Source organism: Penicillium alfredii (assembly GCF_028826965.1).
Source record: "Penicillium alfredii strain IBT 34128 chromosome Unknown utg000011l_segment0_segment0, whole genome shotgun sequence".
Lineage (NCBI taxonomy): Eukaryota > Fungi > Ascomycota > Eurotiomycetes > Eurotiales > Aspergillaceae > Penicillium > Penicillium alfredii.
In genome coordinates, this window is record NW_026622708.1 from 732,426 (window position 1) to 759,174 (window position 26,749).

General features: G+C 52.0%; 11 protein-coding genes across 11 annotated transcripts; 5 read left to right on the top strand and 6 right to left on the bottom strand.

Annotated features, from left to right (window-relative positions):
• Window positions 1-1,895: 1,895 nt before the first annotated feature.
• Window positions 1,896-3,185, top strand: NUU61_008712 (putative RING finger domain protein; the record flags this gene model as incomplete). The annotated part of the gene is made up of 3 exons (XM_056659237.1): window positions 1,896-2,441; window positions 2,518-2,776; window positions 2,845-3,185. The coding sequence occupies 3 exons, from the start codon at window positions 1,896-1,898 to the stop codon at window positions 3,183-3,185; spliced, it is 1,146 nt and encodes a 381-aa protein (XP_056507530.1).
• A 205-nt stretch (window positions 3,186-3,390) lies between these two features.
• Window positions 3,391-4,361, bottom strand: NUU61_008713 (DNA/RNA non-specific endonuclease; the record flags this gene model as incomplete). The annotated part of the gene is made up of 2 exons (XM_056659238.1): window positions 3,391-4,266; window positions 4,305-4,361. 2 exons carry the CDS (start codon window positions 4,359-4,361, stop codon window positions 3,391-3,393), a joined length of 933 nt encoding a protein of 310 aa, XP_056507531.1.
• Window positions 4,362-4,678: 317 nt separating this feature from the next.
• On the top strand, window positions 4,679-4,954 carry NUU61_008714 (uncharacterized protein; the record flags this gene model as incomplete). Its single annotated transcript, XM_056659239.1, has 1 exon — window positions 4,679-4,954. One exon carries the CDS (start codon window positions 4,679-4,681, stop codon window positions 4,952-4,954), a length of 276 nt encoding a protein of 91 aa, XP_056507532.1.
• A 44-nt stretch (window positions 4,955-4,998) lies between these two features.
• Window positions 4,999-6,573, top strand: NUU61_008715 (Zn(2+) transporter ZRT3; the record flags this gene model as incomplete). Its single annotated transcript, XM_056659240.1, has 3 exons — window positions 4,999-5,053; window positions 5,107-5,237; window positions 5,302-6,573. 3 exons carry the CDS (start codon window positions 4,999-5,001, stop codon window positions 6,571-6,573), a joined length of 1,458 nt encoding a protein of 485 aa, XP_056507533.1.
• A 499-nt stretch (window positions 6,574-7,072) lies between these two features.
• On the bottom strand, window positions 7,073-7,573 carry NUU61_008716 (putative antigenic thaumatin domain protein; the record flags this gene model as incomplete). Its single annotated transcript, XM_056659241.1, has 1 exon — window positions 7,073-7,573. The coding sequence occupies one exon, from the start codon at window positions 7,571-7,573 to the stop codon at window positions 7,073-7,075; it is 501 nt and encodes a 166-aa protein (XP_056507534.1).
• Window positions 7,574-10,129: 2,556 nt separating this feature from the next.
• On the bottom strand, window positions 10,130-16,974 carry NUU61_008717 (uncharacterized protein; the record flags this gene model as incomplete). The annotated part of the gene is made up of 3 exons (XM_056659242.1): window positions 10,130-15,186; window positions 15,243-15,849; window positions 15,910-16,974. The coding sequence occupies 3 exons, from the start codon at window positions 16,972-16,974 to the stop codon at window positions 10,130-10,132; spliced, it is 6,729 nt and encodes a 2,242-aa protein (XP_056507535.1).
• A 2,048-nt stretch (window positions 16,975-19,022) lies between these two features.
• Window positions 19,023-19,565, bottom strand: NUU61_008718 (40S ribosomal eS30 domain-containing protein; the record flags this gene model as incomplete). Its single annotated transcript, XM_056659243.1, has 3 exons — window positions 19,023-19,046; window positions 19,197-19,301; window positions 19,359-19,565. Coding segments are annotated over 3 exons (336 nt in total), but the record flags the coding sequence as incomplete, so codon positions are not given.
• Window positions 19,566-19,963: 398 nt separating this feature from the next.
• NUU61_008719 (O-methyltransferase) lies at window positions 19,964-20,758 on the bottom strand (the record flags this gene model as incomplete). The annotated part of the gene is made up of 2 exons (XM_056659244.1): window positions 19,964-20,169; window positions 20,239-20,758. The coding sequence occupies 2 exons, from the start codon at window positions 20,756-20,758 to the stop codon at window positions 19,964-19,966; spliced, it is 726 nt and encodes a 241-aa protein (XP_056507537.1).
• A 1,783-nt stretch (window positions 20,759-22,541) lies between these two features.
• On the top strand, window positions 22,542-22,859 carry NUU61_008720 (uncharacterized protein; the record flags this gene model as incomplete). The annotated part of the gene is made up of 1 exon (XM_056659245.1): window positions 22,542-22,859. One exon carries the CDS (start codon window positions 22,542-22,544, stop codon window positions 22,857-22,859), a length of 318 nt encoding a protein of 105 aa, XP_056507538.1.
• A 692-nt stretch (window positions 22,860-23,551) lies between these two features.
• Window positions 23,552-24,904, bottom strand: NUU61_008721 (splicing regulator NSRP1-like domain-containing protein; the record flags this gene model as incomplete). The annotated part of the gene is made up of 1 exon (XM_056659246.1): window positions 23,552-24,904. One exon carries the CDS (start codon window positions 24,902-24,904, stop codon window positions 23,552-23,554), a length of 1,353 nt encoding a protein of 450 aa, XP_056507539.1.
• A 610-nt stretch (window positions 24,905-25,514) lies between these two features.
• On the top strand, window positions 25,515-26,306 carry NUU61_008722 (TRAPP subunit TRS20; the record flags this gene model as incomplete). The annotated part of the gene is made up of 2 exons (XM_056659247.1): window positions 25,515-25,705; window positions 25,937-26,306. The coding sequence occupies 2 exons, from the start codon at window positions 25,515-25,517 to the stop codon at window positions 26,304-26,306; spliced, it is 561 nt and encodes a 186-aa protein (XP_056507540.1).
• Between the last annotated feature and the right edge of the window lie 443 nt (window positions 26,307-26,749).

A 26,749-nucleotide genomic window follows, 5' to 3' on the forward strand; every position in this document is an offset into this window, starting at 1 on the left:
CAGAAAAGGTTGAGAGAACAACCTTGCTTCTTACTGATAAACGCTGTAATTACAGACCCTTATCCACTCCAAGAAGAGTCGAGCTACATATTATTGGGTAAAAAGTAGTGGATTCTAATTTCCATATATGTCTAGCAGTACATGGGTTGGGGGCCGTGCTTATGCCTCATATTTTTTAGTTGATTTGGGGCTGGGATGAGGCCAATGACATGGCCTTCAAAGAAGCGGCAGCCAGTGAGATGTAAGAAGCGGAGGAAAAGAAGATGAGAATAGAAAGACGAGAGTGGAGTTGGCCCAACCCCATACCAACACCAGAAATGAAGGAATCAGGTCTTGACTGAGCAAATTGAGCTCGAAATGTAAGCAAGAATCGTGGGAGAAAAAGATTACCCATTAACGAATTCCCCACAGGAATTGGCTCTTGTCTGATTTCGTCCTTGTGTCATGGATGTTACTATACGCCCTCTACCGGCTTCTACTGGATAGCCAAGTACAGGCTGGCCCTCAAATAATCGCCTTTCTACATACCGTAATCAGCGTGCAGTCTACTTTCTCGGGCCTAAATCGCACCAGGAACTAACCCCACAACCATGAGGACATTTTCTAGCTCAATGAGTAAATTCGTAGAGAAAGTGGCGAGAGAGTCTATGGTACATGATAGAAGATATATTTACAGCATACAGATCTAGATTTGGAAACTTGTTTATCCAAAGAAGAGATTTCAGATCATATAAATTTGAGAAAGGGCTTTTCGACGAAGCCCCTAAATAGTGTATGTAGGTCGTGATTTCGTCCCCGATGCATGTAATGATTCGCACCACATGGTCTTTTATACTATCCGGTGTTAATCTAGCATTACTTTAGCTCCAACAAGAAAAGCTGCGAGCTGCGTCCCCAAAAAGTATATATCAGATTAATTCTCAACCGTGGATATATTATTCTCCTCAAGAGACAAGACTAGCCAAGGGCAGGGGTCCCTAGCGCGCTTTCATTCATTATTCCAACACTACCACACAGGCAGGCTTATTTTATGATATATCCACTTGGACCCCTTTCGAGGGCTTCAGCCATCGAGAATCAATGCTGCCTATGTCAGCAGATCGTGTCCCGAATTCTGAGTCAGATTGCTGACAGGTATTTGTGTAGTGGGGGTACCAAACCCACATTGTCAGCTGAGAGCTTCGGCTATGTGTATATAGTTAGTCTGACCTCAAGAGCGATGGGATCCGCACGTACGGGACCGGTATCGAAAAATATGGCTCAAGGTTATATTTATAGTTTAACCGCTGAATTCTCAAAACTATGGTCCCTAACTCAGCTGATAGGGGGCCGCCCCATTTCGCGAGGTCACATACGTATATACAGTTTTTCATCCTGAGGCATAAATGGAGCCTTAGACATCAGGTGTATATCTGCCATCCACATGCTTCGTGGTCGAGCATATATCATAAATATTAGATAGACGACTAGACTTTTACTATTCATAGATTAAAGAGTATAGTGACCTCGGGCAACTCCTTAGTCAATCAACAGCTTTCTGCCCTAGCAAGCTCTGGAGTTGTTCCTTGAAAGTCAGCAATATTTTATATGGACAGGAGAATCAAAAGCCAGCTGAGCAGAATATTATTTTGAACGGGTCCATGATCTGTGTTAAGAGCATGAAAGTGAAGATAGTCATACAAAATGGTTAGATTGAAAAAGCCAAGGCGGTGACGAAAGTTGACGTTCTCATCTTGGGGTAACTCGTCATTTTTGGAGATCCAAAGCTGTTCTACACCTCTAACCCCCGAACTCTACAGATACCACACTCAACACTACCTGTGGAAAAAAAAAGCACGAACCTCATATTCCATCCAGAAATTCCCACCCTACGCCATTGCCCGCACCCCATCACCATGGCGCACTCGAAGCGCAACACCTCCCTCCCACACTTCACCTCATACGAGCGCGGCCTACTGCGCTCGAGCTGGGGCACAAAGCGCAGCGTAATCGGACGCGACTCGTTCCTCCCATTCGCATCCTGTCGCCTCTGTCTCCAGCCCGCACGCCCGCCCGTCGTCGCCTGTGCCAGCAGCGGCGATCTATTCTGCCGCGAATGCGCCATCAGCGACCTGCTGGCCCAACGGCAGGAGATCAAGCGCCTGGAGCGCGAACGCGAGGACGCCAAGAAGCGATTAGCCGAGGACGAGGAGCGCACCCTCGAAGAAGCACGGCAGAAGGACTTGCAGGACTTTGAGCTCGTGTCGATGGGGCTCGAGGCGAATCAGAATTCCGGCCGGAAGCGCAAGGTCGAGGAGTCGGAGGCGCTGGCGTCGTTTAAGGCGCGGGAGGTTGAAGTTGATGGGGAAAAGAAGAAGGTCTTTGAGCTTGATGAGAAGGAGATGGCTCGTGTGGCGCGCGAGGAGCAGGAGCGGTTGAAGCGCGAGTTGAAGCGGAAAAAGGTGCAGACAGCATGCCTCTTCCCATTTACTATAAACGTGTCCCTGTTTCAGTGCGTGTTTACTGACCCGATCACAGTCCGAATCCAGCAAATCCGCCCTGCCATCCTTCTGGGTGCCGTCCTTAACCCCCGGCACAGACCCCAATGAAATTGCCGCCAACAAGGCTGTCAAACTCACACCGATTTGTCCCGCCTCGACAGACACAAACCGCCACAGCTACTCGCTCAAATCGCTGGTCGATGTCCATTTCACCGAAGAGACAGCGTCCGATGGTTCGGTGTCGAGGGTTTGTCCGAGCTGCAAGAAGAATCTCAGCAACGGGCTCAAAGCGATGCGTATGTCGTGGTTGACTTCTATACAGAGACAAATACTAACATTTTTTGTTTCTCCTACCGTATAACAGTCACCAAGCCCTGCGGCCACATCATCTGCTCTCCTTGTGTCACCAAATTCATGACCCCCCACGAAGTGCCGGACCCGCATGCCTCGAAGGAAGAACAAGCGCATTCAGCGGCTTTGCATGGCCGAATCCTATGCTACGTCTGCGAAACAGATCTCACGCCCCTTCCTCCAGGCTCGGAGAAGAGCGGCGACGCCAACGGAACATCCAAGAGGTCCAAGAAGAAGGACAAGGACAAGGACGCGATTCGGCCGGGACTAGTGGAGATCAGTTCCGAAGGAACGGGGTTTGCAGGGCGAGGAGGAAACGTGGGGACAAAGACGGGGGTTGCGTTTCAATGCTGAGTGGACTCCCAAAAAAAAAGACAAAGATATCCTTCACAAGACTACACATCAACTACATGTACATTTGAATATAATTCTGGTAAACCCTTGATGGTAATCGCCCGAAGCGGGCATCAAACGCCCGAGCCATGCAAAAATTATAACCTAGATATACAATGATGAGCCGGATGGCTCAAAGAAATGATATAGTCCTCTCGCCTCGCCCTCATGCCTTCTTCTGGGCATTGTTGAACTCGCGCACGACAATCTCGCAGCGGATCTCCTGGCAGAGGCGGCGACGACGGCTGAGATCCAGCTTAGCGGCAAATTCCAAGCCGGAAGCACGCTCAACAGCCTCCAGCGGGACCTCGAAGTCCGACAAACGCTTCTCGTTGGGAATGCGGGCATTGGGCAACACAAAGGCACCGAGGGCAACCTTGCTGTGCGGGAGCTGAGAGCCGTCCTCGGCATAGATGACCTTGTAGAAATGGGTGGGAACAGCGACATTGGGCGGGTTCCCAATCACCTCGTAGTTGACGCGCCACTTGCCGTCGGGGTCGCGGTGCGGCAGGTACAGGGGGCCGGTGACGATGCGGACAGATGGGTATTGCTTGGCGAGACCACGGCAGAAGTCCTCGAAATGGGCCCAGTAATCGCGGTTGAAGCCCTCGCCGACCTGAGGACACATGTTGCTCAACGCAAAGGTGTCGTTCATCGCCTCCTGCGACCACTTGGCGTCGGCGGCCGGCACCTGGTGACCGCGGTCATATCCGGAGCGGAAGTAGTCGGACAGACGGGCGCGGAAGAGACCCGGAATGGACTGGTCCTCGACAAAAGTGCTGTGGCGGCGGTCGGCGTTCTTCATGGCCAGCGACTGCGGTGTGATGTGCTCGGCAACCCAGGCGGGATTGCGCGTGCGGCGGTCGTACGCGCCCGTGAGTGGCAGCGTCGACAGCTCATCGGCGACGGGGCCTGGGAACCCATATTGGTAGATGCCAGACGGATCGACGGGGCCTGCAGCTTTGGCAGCAAGGGTTGGCGTGGGCGTCGTGGCGGGGACCTTGACGGCGCCGCTGGTCGGAGGAGGCAGTTGTTGCTGCGGCTGAGGACGCGGGGGCTTGAGTAGAGCAGCGCGGTGACCCCGGCACCGGTGGCTGCGCTGGCCGCAGCGATGACGGCGAAGGTCGCCTTGGACATGGCAATTGGCCTGGATTGAAGCTGGGAAAGTCCAGGTGGTCGAGGGAAGAGAAGAAAAGAACAGAAAAAGCGGAGACCAAAATATGGGAGTCACGGGCCAATCAGGTCACATACAAAGGAGATGTCTCAAGTGTCGATCTCGGGGGGAAGATAAATGCAAGTATATAATTATTACAGATAATTTGAATGTAGTTATTGTGCACTAGAAAGACAGAAAGAAAAGAAAAAGAGAAGTGGGTGAGGATGTGGTAGATATAGAGCTGCAGCGCATCAACAGACGCAGTCAGGCGAGCTGCTCAGGTCGGACAGCGTCAAGCATGACCCGTCGAGAGGCAGACATCGCCATGGATGCTTCGAGACATCATCTCGAGTGGATTTTGCGTCTCATCTTCGTGGAATTCCTCCCGGACGATCATCGACAGTGTGATGAACAGAACATGCCCGCCTTGCAGCAGACCATGGGCCACCGTGAGAACCTTGGGGACAGGAATGCAGCCTTCAGGAAAATCCCCCCGATGGACTTTATCTCTGCCCACTTTCTCTCGTGGAGACAGAGGCGACTCGGTTTGACCGCCAACGCCTTTGCCTTTTGACGGCCCCGTTACATCACCGTTTCTGCTTCCTCCCACTCCCCACCATGGCCGCCAGCAATGACCTCCGGGGCTGGGTGATGAGCGCCGTCTCGGGCGTGGGTGAGTACTGATGTCCTTTGGACTGCAATTTCTCTCACTGACGGTATTCCCAGCCTGTGTCCTCGGTTCGGCCGTGATTTGTGTCGATGTGGTGTTGCGGCGGCTCACCCACCACAAGAGCTTCCAGATCGCCAACAGCAACAACTTCCTGTCGGCGTCGCTATGTCTCAGCGCCGGGGTGATGGTGAGATATCTTGTCCTTTTGATTTTCTCTTGATTCTGGTCGGATACTAATTCATCACCGACAGCTCTTCACCTCGCTCTACAGCATGCTCCCCACCTCCAAGCAGTACCTCACCCGCGCCGGCTTCTCCCCGTCCGCATCGGCATATATCCTGACCGGCCTTTTCCTTGCTGGAATTGTCGTCATTCGAATTGTGTCTGAGTTTATTCACCGCTTTATTCCGTCGCATGTGGTCGACTGCGCCCACACCCACGGTGACCCGGACCCCGAGCGTGGGGAGCGCGGCCCCAATACCAGCAAGGGGGACACAGAAAGGACACCACTGCTGCACCACTCTATAGCATCGCCCTCCCATCGGGAGCCGGCGGTAGTCCAGTGGGCGGAACAAACTCCCAATACTGGGCCTCGGCCATCTCTGCGGTCGAAGCTCACGCGCCGGATCAGTGCGTTCGTGGGTGGCGCCAAGCCTCTGTGCGATGAGGATGGGCCCTGCTTTGGTGTTTCACAGACATGTGGTCACGAGTGTACGAAGGTTCTTGTGCCGAATGTTGATGGATCACCGATCACGGACGAAACCGCTCGGCCGGCCTTGGTCCCGCATCAAAGCATAGCCGTGCAGCTGGGCCCCCAAGGTCGAGATGAGACAGATACAGTGCAGCCCGAGTCCGCGGATCCCAATGCCAGGCTTTCTGATGGTGCATCGGCACCGCAGCGCGTTCAATACGGCACCGGCTTGTCCTGGTCGCAATCTCCCGGCCATGACCGTAGTCTTGACTCTGACAATGAAGATCCTGACGGCGATCCACCCAAGTCTGCCAATGGCAACCCTCACCACCATCATGTTCCGCAGAACGCGTTCCTTTCCATCGGTCTCCAAACCTCTCTCGCCATTGCTTTGCACAAACTGCCTGAAGGTTTCATCACCTACGCCACCAATCACGCCAGTCCCACGCTGGGTCTGACGGTGTTCCTCGCCCTTTTCATCCACAATATTGTGGAAGGGTTTGTCATGGCACTTCCCCTTTACCTGGCCCTCAGCTCCCGCTGGAAAGCCATGTTTTGGTCCAGTCTCCTGGGCGGAATTAGTCAACCAGCCGGTGCCGGCCTGGCAGCGCTCTGGATCTGGGGTTCTGGACGACACAGCGGACATGATGTGATGGGACCCTCGTGGGGTGTCTATGGAGGCATGTTTGCTGTCACCGCTGGAGTCATGACCTCTGTTTCGTTGCAGCTCTTCAGCGAGGGCCTGGGCCTGACGCATCATCGGGGCATGGGGATTGGGTTTGCCGTTGCAGGAATGGGGCTGATGGGATTGAGCTTTGCCTTGACGGCCTAATCATTTTTAACATCCTCGATATTCCTCTTGTCAGCTTGCGTACTTGCCTTTTTCACCCATGATACAGGCCCTTTCGGAATGAGTGTACATTCGTTTGTCTGGCGTTATAAATGCTCACGCAGCATCACGAAGAACAGAGTGCATCTGGCGTTTTGTTTATAAGTGTCGGGGCTTGTTTTGTTATTCAACATGGCTGTACAGTGGAACCTGCACAGGCGCATGCTGAGTGTACCATTCCTGAGATATTGTTATTACAGTGCTCAGTACTATAAATTTCGGGTTTTCTATGCATTCTTCTCTTGTATGATTTACTAAAGTAGCTCCTAATAGCGACGATAGTAAGGTAGAATGATATCTTCATGAATGAGTCAAGAAATCGCACTTTTGCTTTCTATATAGTTCTATCATCTCTATCGTATGGGTACAAGCCCTTGGGAATATAAGACAAGATCAAGTAATACACAAGAAGAAGAAGAAGAAGAAGAAATCCTTAAGAATCCTAGCCCAGAGTCAGAGTGAAAGCAGCACTCTTGCGACAGCTGTTGGTGTTGACATCATCCGGGTGCTGGTACGAGGCCGCACAGTTGGAGTCACCGGCATCACACTGAGCCGTCTTGCACGAGTCGTCGTCAGTAGTGACCTTGAAGCCCTGGGTGACAAACGACGAGTCCTTGTTGAGGTTGATGGACGACAGGTCCCAGTAGAGGGTGTCGCCGTCCTGGGTGTACTCGAACTGCAGCACGCTGTCCTTGCTGTCGGAGGTGGACAGCTTGATGGAGACGCCGCCGCCGTTGGAGTTGGTCTGCCACGTCTCCGAGTGCGAGTTGCCCTTGGACAGCGTCTTCTGGTCTCCCGGGGTGTCGGTCACCGTCCACAGGTAGATGTCGTCGCTGAGGTTGTTGATGATGTTCAGTCCGCTGCCCGAGCTGGAGCTCGTGGGGCTGCTGGCTGGCAGAGCGGTTGTGGTGGCCACCATGGCCAGGGTGGTCAGGCCGAGCATCTTGATGAAACCCATTTTGTTTAAAGAAGAAAAGATGTGGTTGTGAAAGTAATGTGCAGTAGGGACAGTGTTACTTGTTCGACAAGTATAAGACTGAATGAAGGAATGGGGACCGTAATGTAGGAGGTCCTGCCTCTGAAAAGAGAAAGCGAAAGTAGAAAGAAAAGAAGAGAGTGAAAGACTTGATCAGAGAATGATTGATGCCAAAAGAAAAGACCTGAAAAGAGCGAGATCAGGGCCATCTTTATACCTCTGACGAGATATGATTTCTAAGTCTCAACCAGACCCTACTCCAACGTGGTCAGCGTTCCTGTCCCTGTCCCTGACCACCCGACCCAGGGACACGCGTAAAAGCGCATCCAATTCTAGAACAGGGGCCGAACCATTCTGCCACGCCAGCCTGCCGACCTGAAGAATAAGCTCATTGGGGGGCAGTCGATCAGCAAGTGGAGCATGAACCACTGGGCCGGCCGTGGTGGCTTGCTTGAACGTTTGGATGTGCCTGGAAAAAAAAAGGAGAGTGGCCAGACTGTGTCATAGTCAAGGTCCAATCATAAAACTTTTTTGTTATTCTCCTCTTCCTTTTGTTAGGGTTGGGCGTGCCCTCGAGACTTTTTGGGGCAGTTCGTGGCGTCGGAACCGGATTGCGTCTGTTGCGGGTTGGAACCAAACTGATGCGTTCAAAGGGACTCGAAAGGGGTCGAAAGTCAAAGAGCCCCAAAATATAGAGATAGGGACTATTATTTGGAAACAATGTTAGCAGACTTTGAAAGGGCAGAATGCAAAAATGAGAAAAAAAAAAAAAAAAAAAAATCTGTTGCTGTCTCTGCTCATGTCAGACCGAGGGCTGATCCCCCAACCTCCACTTCTCTAGCGCAACGTCTCGTGCGAGTCTGGACTTGCAGCCTGCTGTTCCACAGCTGTCTAGAACGTAGTCGATCGGTGTGAAGGGGGGCACAAAGGATCTGTATGTCGCGCAACCCTAACCCTAACCCAACGCCTCGTCATACTTGGGCTGAGCCCACTCTCTATTCAATAGTATTGGAGCAGTTAAAATAAATTAGATATAATTCTATTTATTGAAAATATTACCATAATTCTATGATCTTGGCCTGAGAAGTATTGGCGAGCACGAGGTGGCTGTTCTGCACGTTCAATGTCAAGCGCCGATCGACGGAGGCTGAAAATCCTGCTGCACGGCTATTCTAACCCCCCTCCATCACACGATCCCGAGGTATACCCCAAGGAGGAAGTACTCAATCCTTGTTTTCAGATTTTTTTTTTTCAAATTCGAGACTCAAGAATCGTATTTGCAAGACAACTGGCTATGGCTCGTTCCATGCAATGACTCGAATTTCTTATTTCTGAGAAGTCCCTTTGGCCCGAGCAACATTGCAGTTTCAGCAGATAGCCACTATCTCTAACTAGCGCCGGTATTTCCGCTGCCCCGCAAGCTGCCATGAGACGACAGCGGGGTTGCAAAGTGGGAGCGTGAACCCTGCGGGCCGCAGACTAGTTCGTTGGGGGCTATTATACTTCTTCTATCAGCAAATGCAACCATGCCGTATGCTTCCACTGTCCTTTATCTGACGGTTTCTAGCCCCCAATTCCTATCCAGCTCGGTCTAGCTCGGGTATCCAACAGATCTATCGAAGAAGTTGACAATCTATCTACTGTGCAGAGCAAGGATTGAGGTTCTAGAATGTGTGCACATATTCCATATTCCAGAACCTGGCATTCTCCGTAACATCTACCTCAAAATCGACTCACTCAATAGGATCTCGTTATGGAGACTCATTAGTCATTTTTCCCGGTGGAGTCCCCAGGCACTGGATCATCCAAGACACAAGCAACCACCTGGGGCAATGAATTCAACCGCATTGTGTCTCTCCAGGAAAATGTCTGCACGTGGCTCTCAGCCCATGACGCGCAGTGGCGAGAAACCCTCGGTAGTCCCCACTTCCTGGCTCTGATTTCTTTGGTTCTTTGATTGCGGAGCTCTCTTTCTCTGTCTTTCTTTCTCTCGAGTGGCCGGATGAACCGGATGAAGAGTGGGTGGTCGCCACTCGCCGCCACTTGACGTCCTAATCTCATTGGCGACCAAACGGTTCTGTCCATGGCGATTCTTTGATTCTTGGGTGGGTCAGCTTCCATTTCCGGCGTTTTTTTCTCTTTTGTTGGAGAATTGTGAAAACTCGGTGCTGGGAAAACTCAGTGCTGGTCTTTGTAGCAGGTTATCCGAAAGGTTGTTGGAGACTTGGCAGTTTTCTGGATAATCCCTATGAGACTGTTGGAGATTGAAAAAATTGATATGGCGGGCTTTACTTGCGAGTGCAATTTTTTATTTCATTTGATCTTGATTACAATTTAATTTTTGTTTCTACGGTAGAAGATAATCGAAACAGTAGTTTTCCAACCCGGCGTACACCCCGTTATAGTACAATCTGTTCCTTTCCTCTCATCATGTTGCAATCTCTTTTAAAATATCCCATGATCCATCGTAAAACACATCAGTATCTGGCAATTTAGCTTGACAACTCTCTTCCCCATCAATGGCTACAGAGCCTGTACCGAGATCCTTCTCGGCGCACCACTGCCATTCAACAATCCAGCAACACTCGACTCACGCAGGTGGTTGTGATGCATCTGACCCTGGTCATCCAGATCCTCAACATCAAGACTAAAGCGTCTAGGGCGAGACCAGACACCAAACTGGTCCCCACCATTAGCGTCGCCAACACCCTGGATCTGCTCCGACTGCAAGCCAAAGCGGTCGGTAAGCTGGGCGAACAGCTGAGCATGGGCCTCGGCCCTAGCAGGCGATGCAGCCTTCTTCTTGTTAGATCCCTCGCCAAGACGAGCCTGGGCTCGCCGCAATAACTCCATATGCTGCGAGGCCGTGTCGGCGGCAGCAGGCTGGTCCGCGGCCTCAGAATCATTGAGAAGATCGTAGAGTACGCCTTCGTGCAGCGTCGCGGCGGACTGGTGGTTGCCCGATGCGGTGAACAGCCCGGACAGCAACTTGGTCATTTCCAGCGTGACGTTGTCGGCGCTGCCCCATACCTGGCGCAGATTGTAGCAGATGTCGCGGCACAGCTGGATGGCCGGGTCCATGGCCCCACGGCAGAACCGCGTTTCTACGAGGCGCCGACCGATCCAGACCACGACATCTGGGGTCCAGGTGCGCTGGACGATGCGCGAGGTCCAGAGCTGCGTGAGGATGGATTCGAGGTCGTCGAAGAGCTCGTACTCGCCCAGCAGCGTGATTATGTCGTTGAGGTCTGTGAAGGGTAGGTCGATGATCTCGATGCCGATGGACTTGAATGCGGCCATGATCTCTTGCAGTAGCAGTTTGGACTTGACCGACATCTCGCTGTACATCTTCTTGTCTGTGCACTTGGTCGCGCGGTGGCCGCTCAGGTACAGGCACAGCTTAGTGGCTGTGATGATGCTGTCGTAGTTGTTGAAGCCGTCGGTCAGGTGCAGGAACGAGTGCAGGACGCCCGTTAGGTCGCTGGCGTCCTGGAAGCGGGACTTGTTGCAAAGGTCGCGGACCAGCTCTGTGGTCTTGGTGAGGATGTTCATGTTGTAGGTGTTGCTGTGGACCTCAAACAGACACAGGCGGTAGAACTGCTGCACAATCTCCCTGTCGGCAATTTTCGTCGCAGACAGATTGGCGCAGAAGTAGTCGTACAGCTTGTCGTGCGTGTCTCTGGCGGCGCGCGTTCGTTTCTGCTCGGTCTGCAGACGTGCCAGGCGGTCTCCGGCCGCCATAGTCGGGATGAAGTCGTGGCCCGACAGGTGTTTCGAGAAGGTCTGCTGCGTCTGCATCTCGCGCGCCATCTCGTTCAGGATCTGGTCCGAGGTGGCACGGCGACCGAACACCTCTTCGAAGGATGCCACGAATACTGCGTCGCGCCGGTCTCCCAGCGCCATAGCCGATGTGTCGGAGCCATACACCACACGGTGGCGGAGCTCGTCGAGCTCGCTGTTGCCACCGTCAATGAAACCACACTCGAGGTAGATAGCAGCAATCTTGCGACCCCAGTCGGCCGTCAGGTCCGGGTCTCCGCCGGCATGTAGAACATCCTCGACATAGTTGTGCAGGATGGCATTGCCTTGCTGGATGGAGGTCGGGGTGCCCTGACGCGAATGAGCCAGAGCAAGCTCGCGGAGCCACGACAGCGTGGTGCTTGAAAAGAATCCCTGTGTCTTCTTGGCAAGCTGGAACTCTTCGGTGTACATGGAGCGCGCTTCACTCGTCGAGTCATGCTTGCGCACGAACAGCTGTGCCAGCTTATGCTTGAGCGTGATGGGCAGCGGCTGCGTCATCTGATCAAGGCCCTTGGACGACTGGGAAGTGGGCACCCACTCGCTCGTCTGCAGCGGTTGCTTGTACAGCGAGATGGCCTGGTCGGTGTACGAATCGCTGGACTCGCACAACTCGGCAAAGAGCAACGTGGCGTTCAACGTCTTCTGGTTCGTGGGTCCGTAGACATTGCGACAGGTTGTCACGTAGTCGGAAGCAACCTTGTACCGCTCTGAGAAGCCGGTGCTCTTGGTGCGCGTGGTCAAAATGGACATGTAGCCCAAATATGTCTTCTCCAGTAGCCGCTCCACTTGGAAGCGGTCGTAGGCACTCGTGCTGTCCTCGATGACCATGGTGGGCCACAAATGCCGATAGACGTCGAGAGCAGAATCCCACTGCAGCTCTTGCTCGTAGAGGCCAAGAAGCGCAATTGCAGCCTCAATACCCTCGGGGGCGACCTTGTCGTTGCTTGTAGTAATTTTGTAGATGCGCTGGTAGGTGCTCTTGGCCTCGTTGTTCATCTCGAGACGGTTCGCCAGGGCTGCCTCTAGATACAGGTTGTCGATAGTGTGCTTGTGCGACTCACCCAGACGAGTGGTCAAGAAATTGCTGACGGTGTGAAGAAGTGTGAGAGCTCTGGCGAACTGGAAGGTAGTCTCGTAGAATTCGACCACAGCCTTGGCCACGGCCAGCACAGATGCCACGGGTACCTTGTCGGAGGAGACCAGCGAGCCAAATGCGTTCTCATACACAATTGTGGCCTGTTCTAGGTGCAGCCGGCGGAAATGACAATAGGCCAGAACCAAAGCGAGATCGGCCACCGGTGGCGCCAGATCCGTCGAAAAGACCTTGTGAGACTTGGGCTGCTGCACCGCCGGCCAGACATGCTGCAAAACAGCCATCGAGCAATCACCAGCCTCCACCCAGTCCTCTTCGCGGACGTAGATACTGGCGAGGCTATGACACAGGATCAAAGTAGACACGGAGATGTTGCCCGACGACGATGTGATGGAGTCCAACAGCTCAACCAGCAGCTTGCGGTCTCGGCCGGACAACGAAGAGGCACTCTCGATGGAAACAGTGTTGGCCATGCTCTCAGCAAGCGACAGCGCCAGGGTCGTCGCTTCAGACGAGTATTCCTGGTTGGTCTCCTTGTAGTAGTTCCACATCAAGATCGACAGCGAGCGATCCAGGCTGTACAGCTGCATCTCACGCGTCTCCGCGCGGAGCAGTTGCACTCGCTGCATCATCTCCGGGGAGTGGATGCCAGTAACCTCGAGATCTGCCACCAGCTCTCGGATGATGATCTCAGCCTCGTCGCTCCGGCCCTGTCGACGCAGGAACTGGTAGTAGACGAGGGCGACATTGGACTTCTTGTCCATCATGTCGACGGAATCAATGTCACGAGAATTGAGGCCCGCCCAAAGGCTTGACAAGACCGCCTGTGCGTGTGCCTTGTCGCCCTGTTGTTCATACATCTGGGCAATGTACAAGGTGTACTTGATGCGGCGCTCGTCGGTGACTTCCATGGTCCGAACCATATTTTCATACTTGGTTTTGGCAATATCTCTGCTCATCTCGTCGCTGCCCGTAGTCGAGAAGTGGCCCGTCAAGAACTCTGCGGTTTCTGTGGACTGCCTCGAGTTGGTGCCATATTTCTGGATGATCTGCTGGTAGAACTGCCGCGAGACGAGCAGAGCGGAGTTGCTGTCGCCGCGAGACTTGTACATGCCGACCATCAGTCCGAGGTACCTCAGACGCTGATTGAACTCCACGCCGGTAATCTCGGAGTCTGTCAGAACCAAGTGCTTCATGATGTCCTCCTGTTGAGCGGTCATCGTGCCCCTCTCTGTGAAGGACTGCGTCATCATCTCCGCACAAGTAAGCGTGATGGCATCGGATTGACCGAGAAGCTCCTGGCTGAGTTTCCATGCCTCATAGCAGTGTTCATCCGCATGGCTGGCGTGTCCCAGCTTGGAAACACGTGCACTGAGGAGCAGGCTTTGAAGCAGGGCCATCGATTTCTCTCCCAGGATCAGTCTGCGGATGTCCGTTGCAAGTCGGTACAACTCAACAACACTCGACCGAGTAAACTGCGACTCGTGGCAAGTAAGCTCGATACGAGCAAACAGAACGGTTGCAGGGAGCAGCTTCTTAAAGCTGCTATTGAACTGGAACTCGCCATCATCTGTCACCAGAGGTGAAGACAGCAGATGCGACAGCCAGTACCGTGCGGTGTATTCCAAAATGACATACTTGTCGAAAAGGCGGTTGCGGTCCTCCATGCCTAGCTTGTCCATGGACACGTCGGCCTCCTCCCGCACGCTGAGCTGTACCCAGGCAAGACATCTCATGAGAAGATCATAGTGTGCCTCCTTGAGGTTGAGCGGAGACTTGGCACCAGCAGACCTCGCCTTGTTGATGACATGGTCACGGATACAAGTGTGGGCGAACGAAACCACGCCACCCCGAGTCGTCACGAGTGGGCTCAAGGCATTGAATGACTCAGTGTCACCGGCAGAAATGCGGGATGCAAAGCTCGGAGTCTTAGGGTCGACATTCAACAGCTGCTCGACTTCCTCGACCAGCAGAGGTCTCTCCGATGCTGCAAGCCAAGACATGATCCATCGCGTTTCATGCTGTTGGAGATCGAGATTCTTCAAATGGAAGTCCAAAAGCTCTGTCATTGATTGCGGCAGGGTTTGCACCGACGAAGCCACTTGGCTCAATGTTCTCTGCTGACGCGCATACGCAACGGCCATCTCAGCCCAGCTGAAGGAGCCCTGGGAGCGACTGACAATAGCAGTCACGGCCGATTCGAGCTGATCGCCCTTGAGAGCGTCAAAGTGCGAGCCGGATGCAAGCATCTTGTGCACATAGGACACCAGATCGGTGCGGGTTTGCGAAGACTGCATGGTGAACTCCTGGATATTGTTCAACCGCATCTTCGAGCTGAACGGGCGGGTCAAAGCCATCATCTTGGATCCAGCGTTTTGCTTGGTCAGGACATCACTGAAACGTTCGAGGACCATGATCGCATCGGTCTCGCCGCCCTTGATCTGGTCAAGCCCGTCGACTACAAACATGTACTGAGTGTTTGAGGCCAAGCCGGCGCGAATGCCGCTCCAAAGACATTCTTCGACTTCTGCATCTCCTGCTCCATCGAGTGCACCTTGAGCTGCCTTGGCAACCTCGGCCAGAATTGATTCCTGGGTGCGCGTGTCACTGACACAGTGATCCATCATTTGGTGCAAGATGCCCTTGAGTATACGCAGCGGCAAGGTTGCAACGGGAATGTCGGCTCCTGTAATGAGATAATTAGTCGTCGTCAACCCAAATCATTATATCCAAATAACTTACTGATGGTGTACGGAATCACATTCCAGCTATCATGCTCAGCCGACTCCTGCAGCCGCTCCACAGTCCACTGTGCCAGAGCGCTCTTCCCTGATCCGGGGCCGCCGGATACCAGCATCACAGGCGACCTGCCCACGGTAAACTCGTACAGAGTGTTGTTAAACCACTCAAAAGAGCCCTCAGCAAGCGAGTGGGTGCGGGATTCGAGAATGAACTGAAGGGGGCGGTCCTGAACTCCCAAGAATTGCCGAAGGCTGCCCAGTTCAGGACTCGAGTAGATCAGCGAGCTTTGTTGAACCAGGTTCGAAGTAGCAGACTCGACGATGCAGCTCCAATGCGTCGAGTAGCGTCGAGCATAGGTCACAAAAGCCGCGTCGACGTTGCGCCCGATGATCTGGTCAGACTCTTTGCTCTTGAATCCCTCAATACAGCTAGTAGTTGTGTTGCAAACCATCTCCAGGACGTCGGCGTACACCGCAGTGACCTCGGGTTGGAGATCAGGAGAGGATTTGAAGGCGCTCTCGTACTGGAGAAGCAAATAGATTCCAACTGCCACGCGGCCATATCGACCGAAAACGCCCTCAAAGAGATCCGTATTGTCGATATCAGACTATTCTTAATTATTAGCATATATTTAAAATAGTCGATGACGAAATTCGACCTCACTCACCTCCAGAAGGAGAATAGAGAATCCCCAGATGAGCGTGGCCGCCTCGTTGGCCCCAGGCGCAAAAGCCCCTACGGTCTCACGGAGGGCGTCAACCGCATACGCCAATCGAGAAGCCCATCTGAGACTGCAGTCGAGTCTGCTTCCATCACGAGGCATCCAGCGCAGCCGCTCAGCTGCAACCGCGTCAAAGAAGGCGTCGACCGTGGGGCTGCGCTGGCTAATCTCGCCGGCAGAAAGACCTAGCTGGGCCTTGCACTTCTGGGAAACAGCCTGAACCTTTTCTTGCAGAACATTTACGCTGCGTCTGCTAGCACTCGGGTTGCTCACGAGAGGTGTGGTGGTCGTATTGCTCGTGGCTGTGGTCTGGGCACCTCCACGGCCAAGGCCAGCTTTGCTCAAGTCTCCATGACTGACCTCCTGTCGAATTCCACCGCTAGCAACACCTCGTTGACCAAGGGCGCCTTTTTTGGAAGCGCCTTTGCTTGTCTGGGCTGCGGCGAGGGCGCCTTGATTCATACCGGTTGCATTGGCGGCTTTGGGTGCCTGTTGTCCGGTGCTTTGTTGGTTGGCGCCGCTCTGTCCAGCAGCAAGGCCTTTAATGGTATCTTTCTTGGAAGGATTTGACATAGCACCTCCATCGCTGAAAACATCCGAGCTGATATTTTCCTGGTCATGCAGTTCTTGGTTGAGAGGATTCTCGCTGGAACCTCCGCCGCCAACATTACTTTTGCTGACTTTGGACTCGCTGAGACCTCCCCTGCTGCTGCTTCCTGCTCCACCAAGCGCTGCTTGACCAATATCTCTTTGGTCGACACTTGATCCACGTAGTAGGCCCTTCCGGATATCATCCTGAGCGATCCCTCCGCTGCTGGACATGCGGTAGCCAGACTCTTCGGTGTTTTCCTTGGTGGAATTTCCCTTCTCAATGGTCTCTTTCGCGCCAGTGAAGTTTCCTTGGCTGATCTCGTCCTTGAGGGTGTTTCCCTTGTCGATAACTTGCTTTTCAATCCCACTGGAGCCGGCGGCACCGGCACCCTCTTTAGTACCCTCTTTGCCGTGGCCCATTGACATTCTTTTTACTCAGTCTCTTTGCAACCTTAGAACCAATGCTTTGGTTGCTCTCTGTCTCTGGCTTTGCCTGGGTCTGTTTGGCGGACATGGTGGTGGTGGTGGTGTTTTCGTAGAGTATCAAAAGAGATTATCGAGGTTTTGGTCGTAATAGTAAATCAAAAGAAAAGAAAACAAGAAAACTATATCATACAGTCGTTGGGTTTGGTAGTCATGAGTTGAATAATTGTAGGATAAAGAATAGAAAACCCAGAATCATGGAGAACTAAATATCGGTAGGGGGTTCTCCTCTCGTCATTGCATCATGGCTTCAGCTCGGGGATGTCCGAGCTGCACTCGCGGTCATGGTCCTCAGTGTAGACTAGTCCTTTCCCCCAAGGAGCTCTCGACTGGACTAGGACTGCAAGCATGATCCAAGGGAACTACGAGGAGCCCGATGTCATCGGGACACCGAAATGGCAGAAATCGATGATGCTGCATCGCATGGAGAGATGGAACAAGTGGAGCTTTCAACCAGCCGATTCCTCCGCATAAGCTTCGAAGCTTCGTCACGGCGTGTGGTCTCTGTTTGCGTTAGCTCAGACTTTTCGAGTCAATGGGATGCTAAGAAACTGCCTGCCTGATGCCATTGCCAGCGATTCCATCGCGGAGCCGATATAAATCGGCGCTCCTGAGTACTTGCAGCATCACCAGTATAGTTTCTGCTTGGATTGATGGGATATCGTCTATGGCGACGAATGGATGCGTGGCCAACGATGTCATCGCAGATCTGGGGTAGTGACCCAGAGGGTCTGGAAACAATAGGTTTTCGATGAACTCAATGCCATCTGCACGGCTTGCGTGACGTAAAGACCTCAATGTTTGCCAAGCCGGGGATCGCCCAATGCATGATCTCTCAGAGCGGACTCGAAAACGCTGATGGTGAGCGAATAGTTCCCTCGTCCTTAGTCATCGCGATCAGTTCGATGTCGCATCCATGGATGGGTGGATTGTTCGGCCATGGACCGTGAGATCACAAATGGCATTCCGGACGGTCCGGCAGTTGATGAAATCATGTCTCCTTGTTTGCATCGCGGGGAAATAACATTCTGTCCAACCATCGCTCATGGGGTCTCTCACCGTTAATGTCATGACGTTGGTTGTCAAACAACTTGGGTCGAGTTCTGTAGGCGGGATGGCGTGTTGATTAGATCACATCCCAATCAATGATCTTGACTATTGAACTGGCCGCAGGAACGGTCCGCTCACTCGGCCAAGGTGATCCAATATTGAGATTGATTTGCGTCGTACGGTATAACCTCCAGGCTTTCCCAGGTAGTTACTGTTGCGGAGTTGTTGCGGGGGAGGAGTGCCATTCAGGTCTGATTACGATAGTGTTTCAAATGGGCCCTGAAGACATTGATCTTGAAAATGCGCCCAACAGTGTGAACAAAAGAGGCAGTTTAATATCAAGACACTGATAGCAGTTATGCTTAGTGCTATTCTACAAGATTGGTTTTACAGCCAGGTGTCTCGGCATTAGGCGACACACCCATTCAGACGAGGATAAGCAGACTAATGTATCCAAGTCCAAAGGTTGCAGGCATTGCTGCATACGTGTCTGTGTACTTGGCCCGACATTAACAACACTGAGCGCATACGCAGTAGCCGAGAATCCATTTCTGGATTGGAAATGTAATGCATGGAAGAGCCTATGTACGAGTTGAAAGCGACCATCTTGAGTCAAAACCCTCAAGTCTAGCCGGTGACATCTGCCAATGCGCAGCTCGCCCTCCCAGCCATAACTTTCCATCCTCAGGTCACCATGTGGTATTCATCCATTTCCCCGATCCGCCCTCCGTAACCGATCCGTTGTTTAAAAAAGAAATAGTTTCAAGTGAACACAAAGCATGATATCATCCGTACAAGTAGCCAGCCGCATCTGGTGTGCCTTCGATCGTTGCGGCCGTGACGGTGCCGGGTCTGACGAATATGTCTTTCAACATCGTGGAAACTCGGCTTGCCGTCAGCGGCTCAGGAGGGTTTTCGAACGACTTGGATCAAATTTAAGAGCCGGGGTTGGGGTTCATCTGCGTGGAGGAACTTGTCAGCCAAACTGTTCTGAATTCCTTCGGTGTGGGTTCTGTGTGCATGGATCCTCGGTTTGTTTCGAGTTTGGGGATGGTGCGATATTCGAGATTTTTGTGCCTTGGGGGTGTAACTCATTCGGGATGATGTACCTTGCGCTTGCCACCGGTCATGGTCACGTTCACAAAACGGCGGGTGTACTGGACACGCTTGTAGGCGCGGCCCTTGGGGGTCTTCTTCTTCTCCTGGGGCTCGACCTGTATTCAAAACTCCAGTTAGGATGGTCGCTCTGATGACAGCCGCCCGGCACACACAACTTGGTGGCGATAAAGAGGTTCAACAGGGAGCACTTGCCTTAGGAGTGGCCGACTTGACCTTACCCGCACGGGCGAGAGAGCCGTGAACCTTACCCATGTTGGATGATTGACGTTGGCGATGGACGGGATGCGAGAAATGGAAGTGGTTGAAGGGGAAGCGAGTCTCGTCTCGACACGGGAGGGTTGCAAAATTGGGAGTGCGACCTTGTGGGGCGGCTTAGCGAGCACCGGATCAACTGCGGTTCCGGTGAGTCATGTGATGGTGAGTCACTCGGAGTTTGTCCACGGGTATTTTAACTCCGAAGTACATCGCGGCTGCCAGCATTTGCAAGCAAAAGATTTTATGAAAGAAAAAATCCACATATACTTAGGTAGGGTAAGAGACGGCAAGCGGATTGCCAGAAACAGTCTCACATTTGAGGTCGTCTATTTACCAAAGATCCTGCCATAGATCCTTACTCCAGATTTCAGAACAAATATCCCATGTCTAAAAGCTTGAGGATATTTACAGTAGCACACAAAAGAGAATGTTGATTGGTATTGAAGATTGATTGAACATAATGCTTCAATTGCATAGACTGATCATCCCATGAAATTTGTGTTTATTGAGGCCGGTAAACACTCATCTCAAATCCATTAGTAAAAGGAAGAGTCATGTTTTGGAATCCATTCTCAGGTGCTCGCAAATAAGCCAGAAGGTCTGCATAGCCGCTGGCTCCCGAGATCGTGTTATCAGTAAGCACGACGGCTCCCGGTCGAAGACGAGGTAGCACTGTCTTGAGCGTGGAGAGAGATAGTGTGGACCAGACTGTACGTCGAGTTAATACAAGAAATACAAGTTAGGTGGGAGAAAGACAAATCTCAATTCAAGACTTACCGTCGAGGAGAAGAAGATCAATGTCTGGCAACCCTTCCTTGAGGGTCTCAAGAAGATCACCCTCTCTCAACTCAATCTCCTGCTCAACTTCCGGGCCGCACTGGGCCCAGTATTTGCGAGCGATGGCTGCCTTTTCGCTTTCATTTTCGGTCGCGATCACAACGCCGGGTTTACCGGTGGCAGCCTTGGTTCTGGCAACAGCAAGAGCGAGGTAGATTGTGCTGACGCCGAAGCTAGTGCCCGCCTCAACGATGTTGGTAGCACCCATGGCGTTGATCAATTGGTAGGCAAATTGACATTTGTCTTCATCCAAGGCTATGAATTTGTCTCGCATGAAGCGATCGAAGTTCTCCTTGGGGTTATTGTTTGGTTGTTCTTCCTCGATATCACGGAGGACATCCGAGGAAGACATCTTCCCTTCTTTCGAGAAACTGGCTTCTTGTTCCAATGACATTTGATGGAGTTGCGATAGTAGTTGCTGTATATGGGGTGGAGCATTGATGGGGCGCGAGAACGACATCTTTTATAGTATGTGGTTCGGGAATCCCCAAAAAACCAGACTTGATGCAAAGAAAATGCGAGGAATAGAGAAACTGGATGGATGTAACAGATCCGTGGACGATTTTGGAGGGTGGCTTTCTACTGTGAGATGGTCTCAGATGCTCAGAACTTTTGGCATGGAGAAGTCCCCATTTCCCGACTCTTCGGCATTTAGCCGGTGGGGATGATGGTCTTGGCATTTTGGAGAAAAGACAATGTTCTATACACCACATCAGATGTTACTGATGATTATTCGGATCGAATTTGCTTTTTAGTCCCCTCCTCCGGTAGCCTGACTCGCTACCATTGCACTGGCTCGGTCTATTCATGGCTGCCTTGTCCCCGAGGCCACCTACCAGGGCCAAATGACTGGTGCCAACCCACCTCTCCATATCTATATTAGGCCTTGTCGGCCAGGAGTCTCCTCTCCTTGAAGCACTCAGTACTAAGGCTGAATTGAGCTCGGAAGACGAGACAAGACGCACTTGTTATGTCAAGCATCTGACTAGGTAATATGCTTTTTTTTGTCACTCGGTGCTTAGCGTGTGTGATAGGTCTGCATGATTCTAACTTACTAGATACTTTGCTCGATGTTGGTCGATGCCGCAGCCTATCGAATCCAGACTACTGGAAGAGCGCCATGCTGGAGTCTATCGCAGGCTTGTCAAGCTTAGGCACACATCGCCACTTATCGTTTCTGACCAGGCAATCAGCGAGCTAGAATGCTGTCTCCCAATTCTCTTTAGTCACAAATACCCCCAAGTCCTGACTCACAATGACCTCTCTAGAAAAAATATTCTAGTTCATGAAAACACACTGGGAATCACAGGTATCGTGGACTGGTCTCTAGCTACGGTGTTACCCTTTGGTATGGAGTTGTACTCTCTCTTCCTGATGACTGGGTACATGAGCCTTGATGGTTGGCACAACTACACCTGCCGGGAAAAGCTCCACAGCACATTTTGGGGGAAATTTTTGTCCACTTGCGGATATGTGATGATGATAGCGTGCGTCGAAAAGAGATCTGTAACCTGACGCAACGGGCCGGTAAACTTAGCGCAGTACACCATTACGAGTTCCAGCGTAGCGAAGATGGCTCTCCTTCTAAAGACGTGGCGACTTCAGAGGGCATGTTGATGTTTCTTCCTGTTTTACTAGCAGACTAGTCTAGCTAAAGGAAGTATGGGCTTCTCTGTGAAAACTATACTTGGTCAAGTCTCGATGACACCACCTTAGACACTTTTACTCTCTATAGATCTGATAAGCATATATGACTGTATGATTGTCCTTGAACCCTGGTGGACTGGTGGACTGAGCGCAATTTCCCCTCTTCATGACGTGTGCTGAGGCTGAAAGAAAGTGTGTTTCTTCAACGGCGTAGGCGCTTATGTGCGGCTCAGGCGGCGTAGGACACTCGTGTCATGCAGTAGACTGCACTAATAGCCGCGATCACTTCCTATATAGGGTATTTCTCTGTGTGCTGTCCCATCACACGTATGTATATGGCACTAAATCTCCTCCTTTTCTTTTCTATCTTATATCTATATCTATACAGTCTTGGTTCAAGTCCTTTCAAGATAGTATTTTTATTGAATCCACCTCGATACTTCATCTTTCATCATGGCTACTGCTGATCTCTTCCCTATGTCGATTCCTGGCCTCCATCGGCCGCCCACGAAAGATGATCTTTCGACCTCCCAGACTATGTAAGACGTCCCGACAAATCGCAGGCTTGCTGGACCAAAGCCCAGCCAATTTCAGACATGGCCACGAAGAAACTCTATGGACATGTCTTTTGCCTTCGGGATGACGGGACATTTTTCCCTAATGAGTTCCTTGAGGGCGAGTCCAACATTCGAGACGCTGTGGTTGACCCGGCCTTCTTCAAGGAACTTGCCAGCTTTATCAACATAAACTGCCTAGCAAATCTTCTCGCCTTGGAATACCTTGTTCGTTTTGAAGATGGGGTCAAGAGTATGGAGCTTATGGTTGGAGAGGATAGTACTGTGGCGGTGGATGAGAAGGACGTGGTTGGTTTTGGTCAGCACCGTCTCACTACTGGATGGCATTTTCAAGTGTAAGACGATGGGATAATTTCATGCAAGGGAGGCACGACCTATGCTAGAAAGGTGAAAGGCACGCATCAAGTCTTTGTGAGTTCAAAGCCGTTGTTTACTGTGGAGGCGCGGGTGAAAGCTCTACAAGAGGAGGGAATTCTCGCCGTGGTGTCCGGATCCCAGGAATTAATTCTTCGACACTATTAGCTTAATCATTCATCTATTGATGAGAATGGATTGAAGCTTGTTTTGGAATAGTAGTTCAATCTATGGAAGATCTAGATATGAATTCCCCAAAAAGCTCTCTCAAGCCTCATAAGCAGGCCAAGGATCAAGTATCTACATGGAGTATCAGCGGTATCTTGATAAAACAGGCTTAGTAGAGTATTTTCTGGTAGGTTCGAGCTTATAACTTATGCATGGCCTGCAATGAGTGACTCGCTGGTCTTGGTAAGGTCTATCCTAGAGATAGTATGTGTGCTCTTTCTTTCTTTAACTTCGGAAGTTTTGTTCCATGAGACCATGGCATAAGTAGTATACCTACATAGGATGAGAACAATGCAGCATTAGTAGGTATTCGCCAAGCCTTAGAGCTCCATATCCTGAGCCATTAGTCAAATACAGATCCTTGCACAACGCCTTGCAATATACATCCCAAATGAAAAAGTCCAGAGGCTCCATAGATGCAATATAACCAAGTATTTTGTTCGTTGGCTTCAGCCTGCCTTTGCCTTTTCCTTGGCGGCAGCTTCTTCTCGCTCTCGTTTTCTGGCCAAATATCGCTCCTTCGCACTGGACACATCGCCCTCGGTCTTGCGACTGCGGTTGCGTTCGGCGATCTCCTTTTGCCGTCCTGCCTCGGCTTCTTCCTCTTGTCGAGCACGCTCCTCAAGCTGGGATGCGACCATCTCGGTCTGGCGGGCACGCTGAGCATGGCGGGCGGACTGGTAGCCCGCGCCCATACCTGGTCGCCCCGCCGAAGGATGGGAGGCGGGTGCGGCAGTCTTGGACGGCTCGGGCTTGGGTTTCTGAGACACGTTCAGACCTGCAGAAAGCAGTTGGCGTTTGTCGACGACCTGGCCTTCGTCGTTGACAGCAATATGGGCACCGTGAGCATTGAGATCCTCTATCGATTGGGCATCCGTCTTCTCGTCTGGTTCCTTTGCTGTATCGTCGGGGATCTCGCCTGACTTGACCCGGCGAGCGGCCTCTTCCGCCGCCTTGACAACCTCCTCGTGCCGCTGCTCACCTCGCGACAACATGTCCCGATAGAACCCGACCATGCCGGCGCTCCCGTTTTGTTTGCGTCGCTCTTCCTCCTCCTTCTCTCGACGGGCGTCCTCTTCTTCAATCTTCCGCAGTTCTTCTTGCTGCGCCTTGTAGGCAGACGTGACGAACTTCTCCTTGTCTGCAAATTCGTCGCCCTCAGCCTCGCGCTCTTTGGCTAGCTGGCGGTCGCGCGCGCGCAGTTGGTCGCGTTTTCGAACCTCCGCACTGCGCAGTAGGGATGTCATGTATTTGGGTACTTCGCCCTTTTTCGTGGCGGCGGATTGGTCAGGCTTCGCGTGCAGACTGTCGTAAACAGCATCGTAAGAGTATATGGATGGATCCAGCTCCTCAGCTTCCTTGCTGTGCTTCTTGCTGCTGTGCAATGCCGAGAGATTGGTGTATTCTTGAGTAGAGCCAGTTGGCTTCTTCGATTGCGCCTGGTTCAGTCCCAGGCTAATTTCCCCCTGTTGCTGCTTCTCATTCTCTTCGTCTTCGTCCTCGTCATCGGCAAAAATGGAGTTCTTGCTAATAGGCTTCACATTGGGCTTGCCAACACCCCCCAGTTGCATCTTTCGCTTGGGCGGCGGCTCGGCAGCTGAGGGTTTCGACTTGGGAGCTGGCGCTTCGAGTCCTCCTATTGTCGATACTTCCATGGTTTCGGTGTCATTTTGTTGGCCTTCGTCGCCAGAATCATCGTCGAAGATATTCTTCTTGCGCTTTTGTCCGAATGCATTGCCCGGCTTCGGCCCCGAGGGGTTTTTGCTGGGCATGTTCAGTCCATATGAAAGTTTCGGTGGCATGGTGGATGTGAGATGACAGGCGCACCAATGCCAGTAACCAAGTCAGCGGCGACTGGGAAATGCAAAGATGTCGCGATGGCAATGCTTCGGCGTCGAAGTCGAAAAGCTGCGACCGCCCGATAGGCCGATAAAGCGTGGCTGGTTATCAGTCACGTGGTTGTATACTATGCGGAGAGACATCCATGAATAGATCCTGGGCATTATCTATTAGAATTGGATTAAATCTTCATCATTCGAGTGTTAGAAGAGTTAATATATGCTTGTGATACATCCAAAACGGTTTAAAGAAGCCAATCCACCATCTTTGAAAGATTGTGTGTCAAAACCGGGATATATACATCTGTGGGTACCCACTGAGAGATATATATTCTTTGAGCTCAAGCATGCTGACTCCGATTTTCCGCTCGAATACGCAATCACAACCCCTGTACATACCCATTCTGGTGAGAGCCTCAAATTGCTTATATCATTTTTGAATTCCATTAGCAGCTGTCAATTCATGGCGGTACTTTGGCAGATAGCTTATCAACCACGTGACCGACACCCAGCGCCCTGATCGTTTGTCTGGCAACTCCGTCCCAAGCTCGAATTCCACATCTGCCACGCCAAAATGTCGTACTACTTCACAATCCTCTCGCCCACTGATGTGCCCCTATTTAACATTGCATTTGGCACATCCAAAGGTGGCGGCGATGGCATTGCCCGCTTCCGGTTCCCGGACACAGCGCAGTACATGAACCAGTTCATCATCCATTCGAGCTTGGACATTCTCGAGGAAGCGCAGTGGACGAATGGGGGAATGTAAGTATCCTACAATTTCCGTCAAATAAGCGCTGCATATAACCTGCGCCGTTTCTACACCCCTAAAGAAGCCATTCTATCTTGCAAATCCATCTCAACAACTTTGATTTCCCACGATTTTCTCGCGATGCTCCAATCGCACCCATGGATCATATACCAGCACACACACACACACACACACACACACACACACACATGATCTTAGACACTGACTCGTTGGGTAATTCACAGGTACCTGAAACACATCGACACCTACCCCCCAGCAGCAGCCTACATCACCGCCTTCCTAACCCCAAGCGGGGCCCGCTTTCTCCTCCTCCACCAACCTCCACAACTCCCAGCTTCTTCGTCTGGCACGGGAAGCGGGCTCGGCTCATCCTCGCTCCTCGGCACAGCGGGGTCGACTACGCGCGCGTCGTCGAGCTCCGTCGCCGCGAACCCGACTTCGCCGCAGACCGAGGAGGCGGTGCGCCAGTTCATGAACGAAGTGTATGAGAGCTACGTCAAGACTGCGATGAGTCCGTTCTACAAGCAGGGAATGGAAATCCGGAGCCCCGTGTTCAGGACTAGGGTTACAGCGGCCGGGAAGAAGTGGCTATAGAGAGTGAGAGAGAGCCCGTGGAGCTTATTTTCCTTGACCGGTTTCGGTTTGGGGGTTCTTTTGTTTTGTCCTTGTAAATAAGCATGGCGTTTGGAGGGCTTGCTTTTCGCTATTCAAAGAGGTTGTCTTTGTCGAGTGCATTTTGTTGTCGGTGCCGCAGCTTTTCATATCCATGGGTGTATGTGGATCGAGGGAGACGAACGAGGCCGGGATGTGTATGATACCCCAAGAAGGCCATGAATTGAGCTGTAAATGCAATGACCTGATCTGGACTTTCGAGTGCCTGCACATAGAAAGAATCGACTTGGCTGTGACCGAAAACCCTGTCCCGCTAAATCCGCCAACAAAGAAGGAAAAAAAAAAGAAAGGTGAAGCCCCAAAGAGTACGCTCTCCCATACTGCAAAGGAGAAAGAGAAATCCCGATCCAAAAACGCCAGCCCTA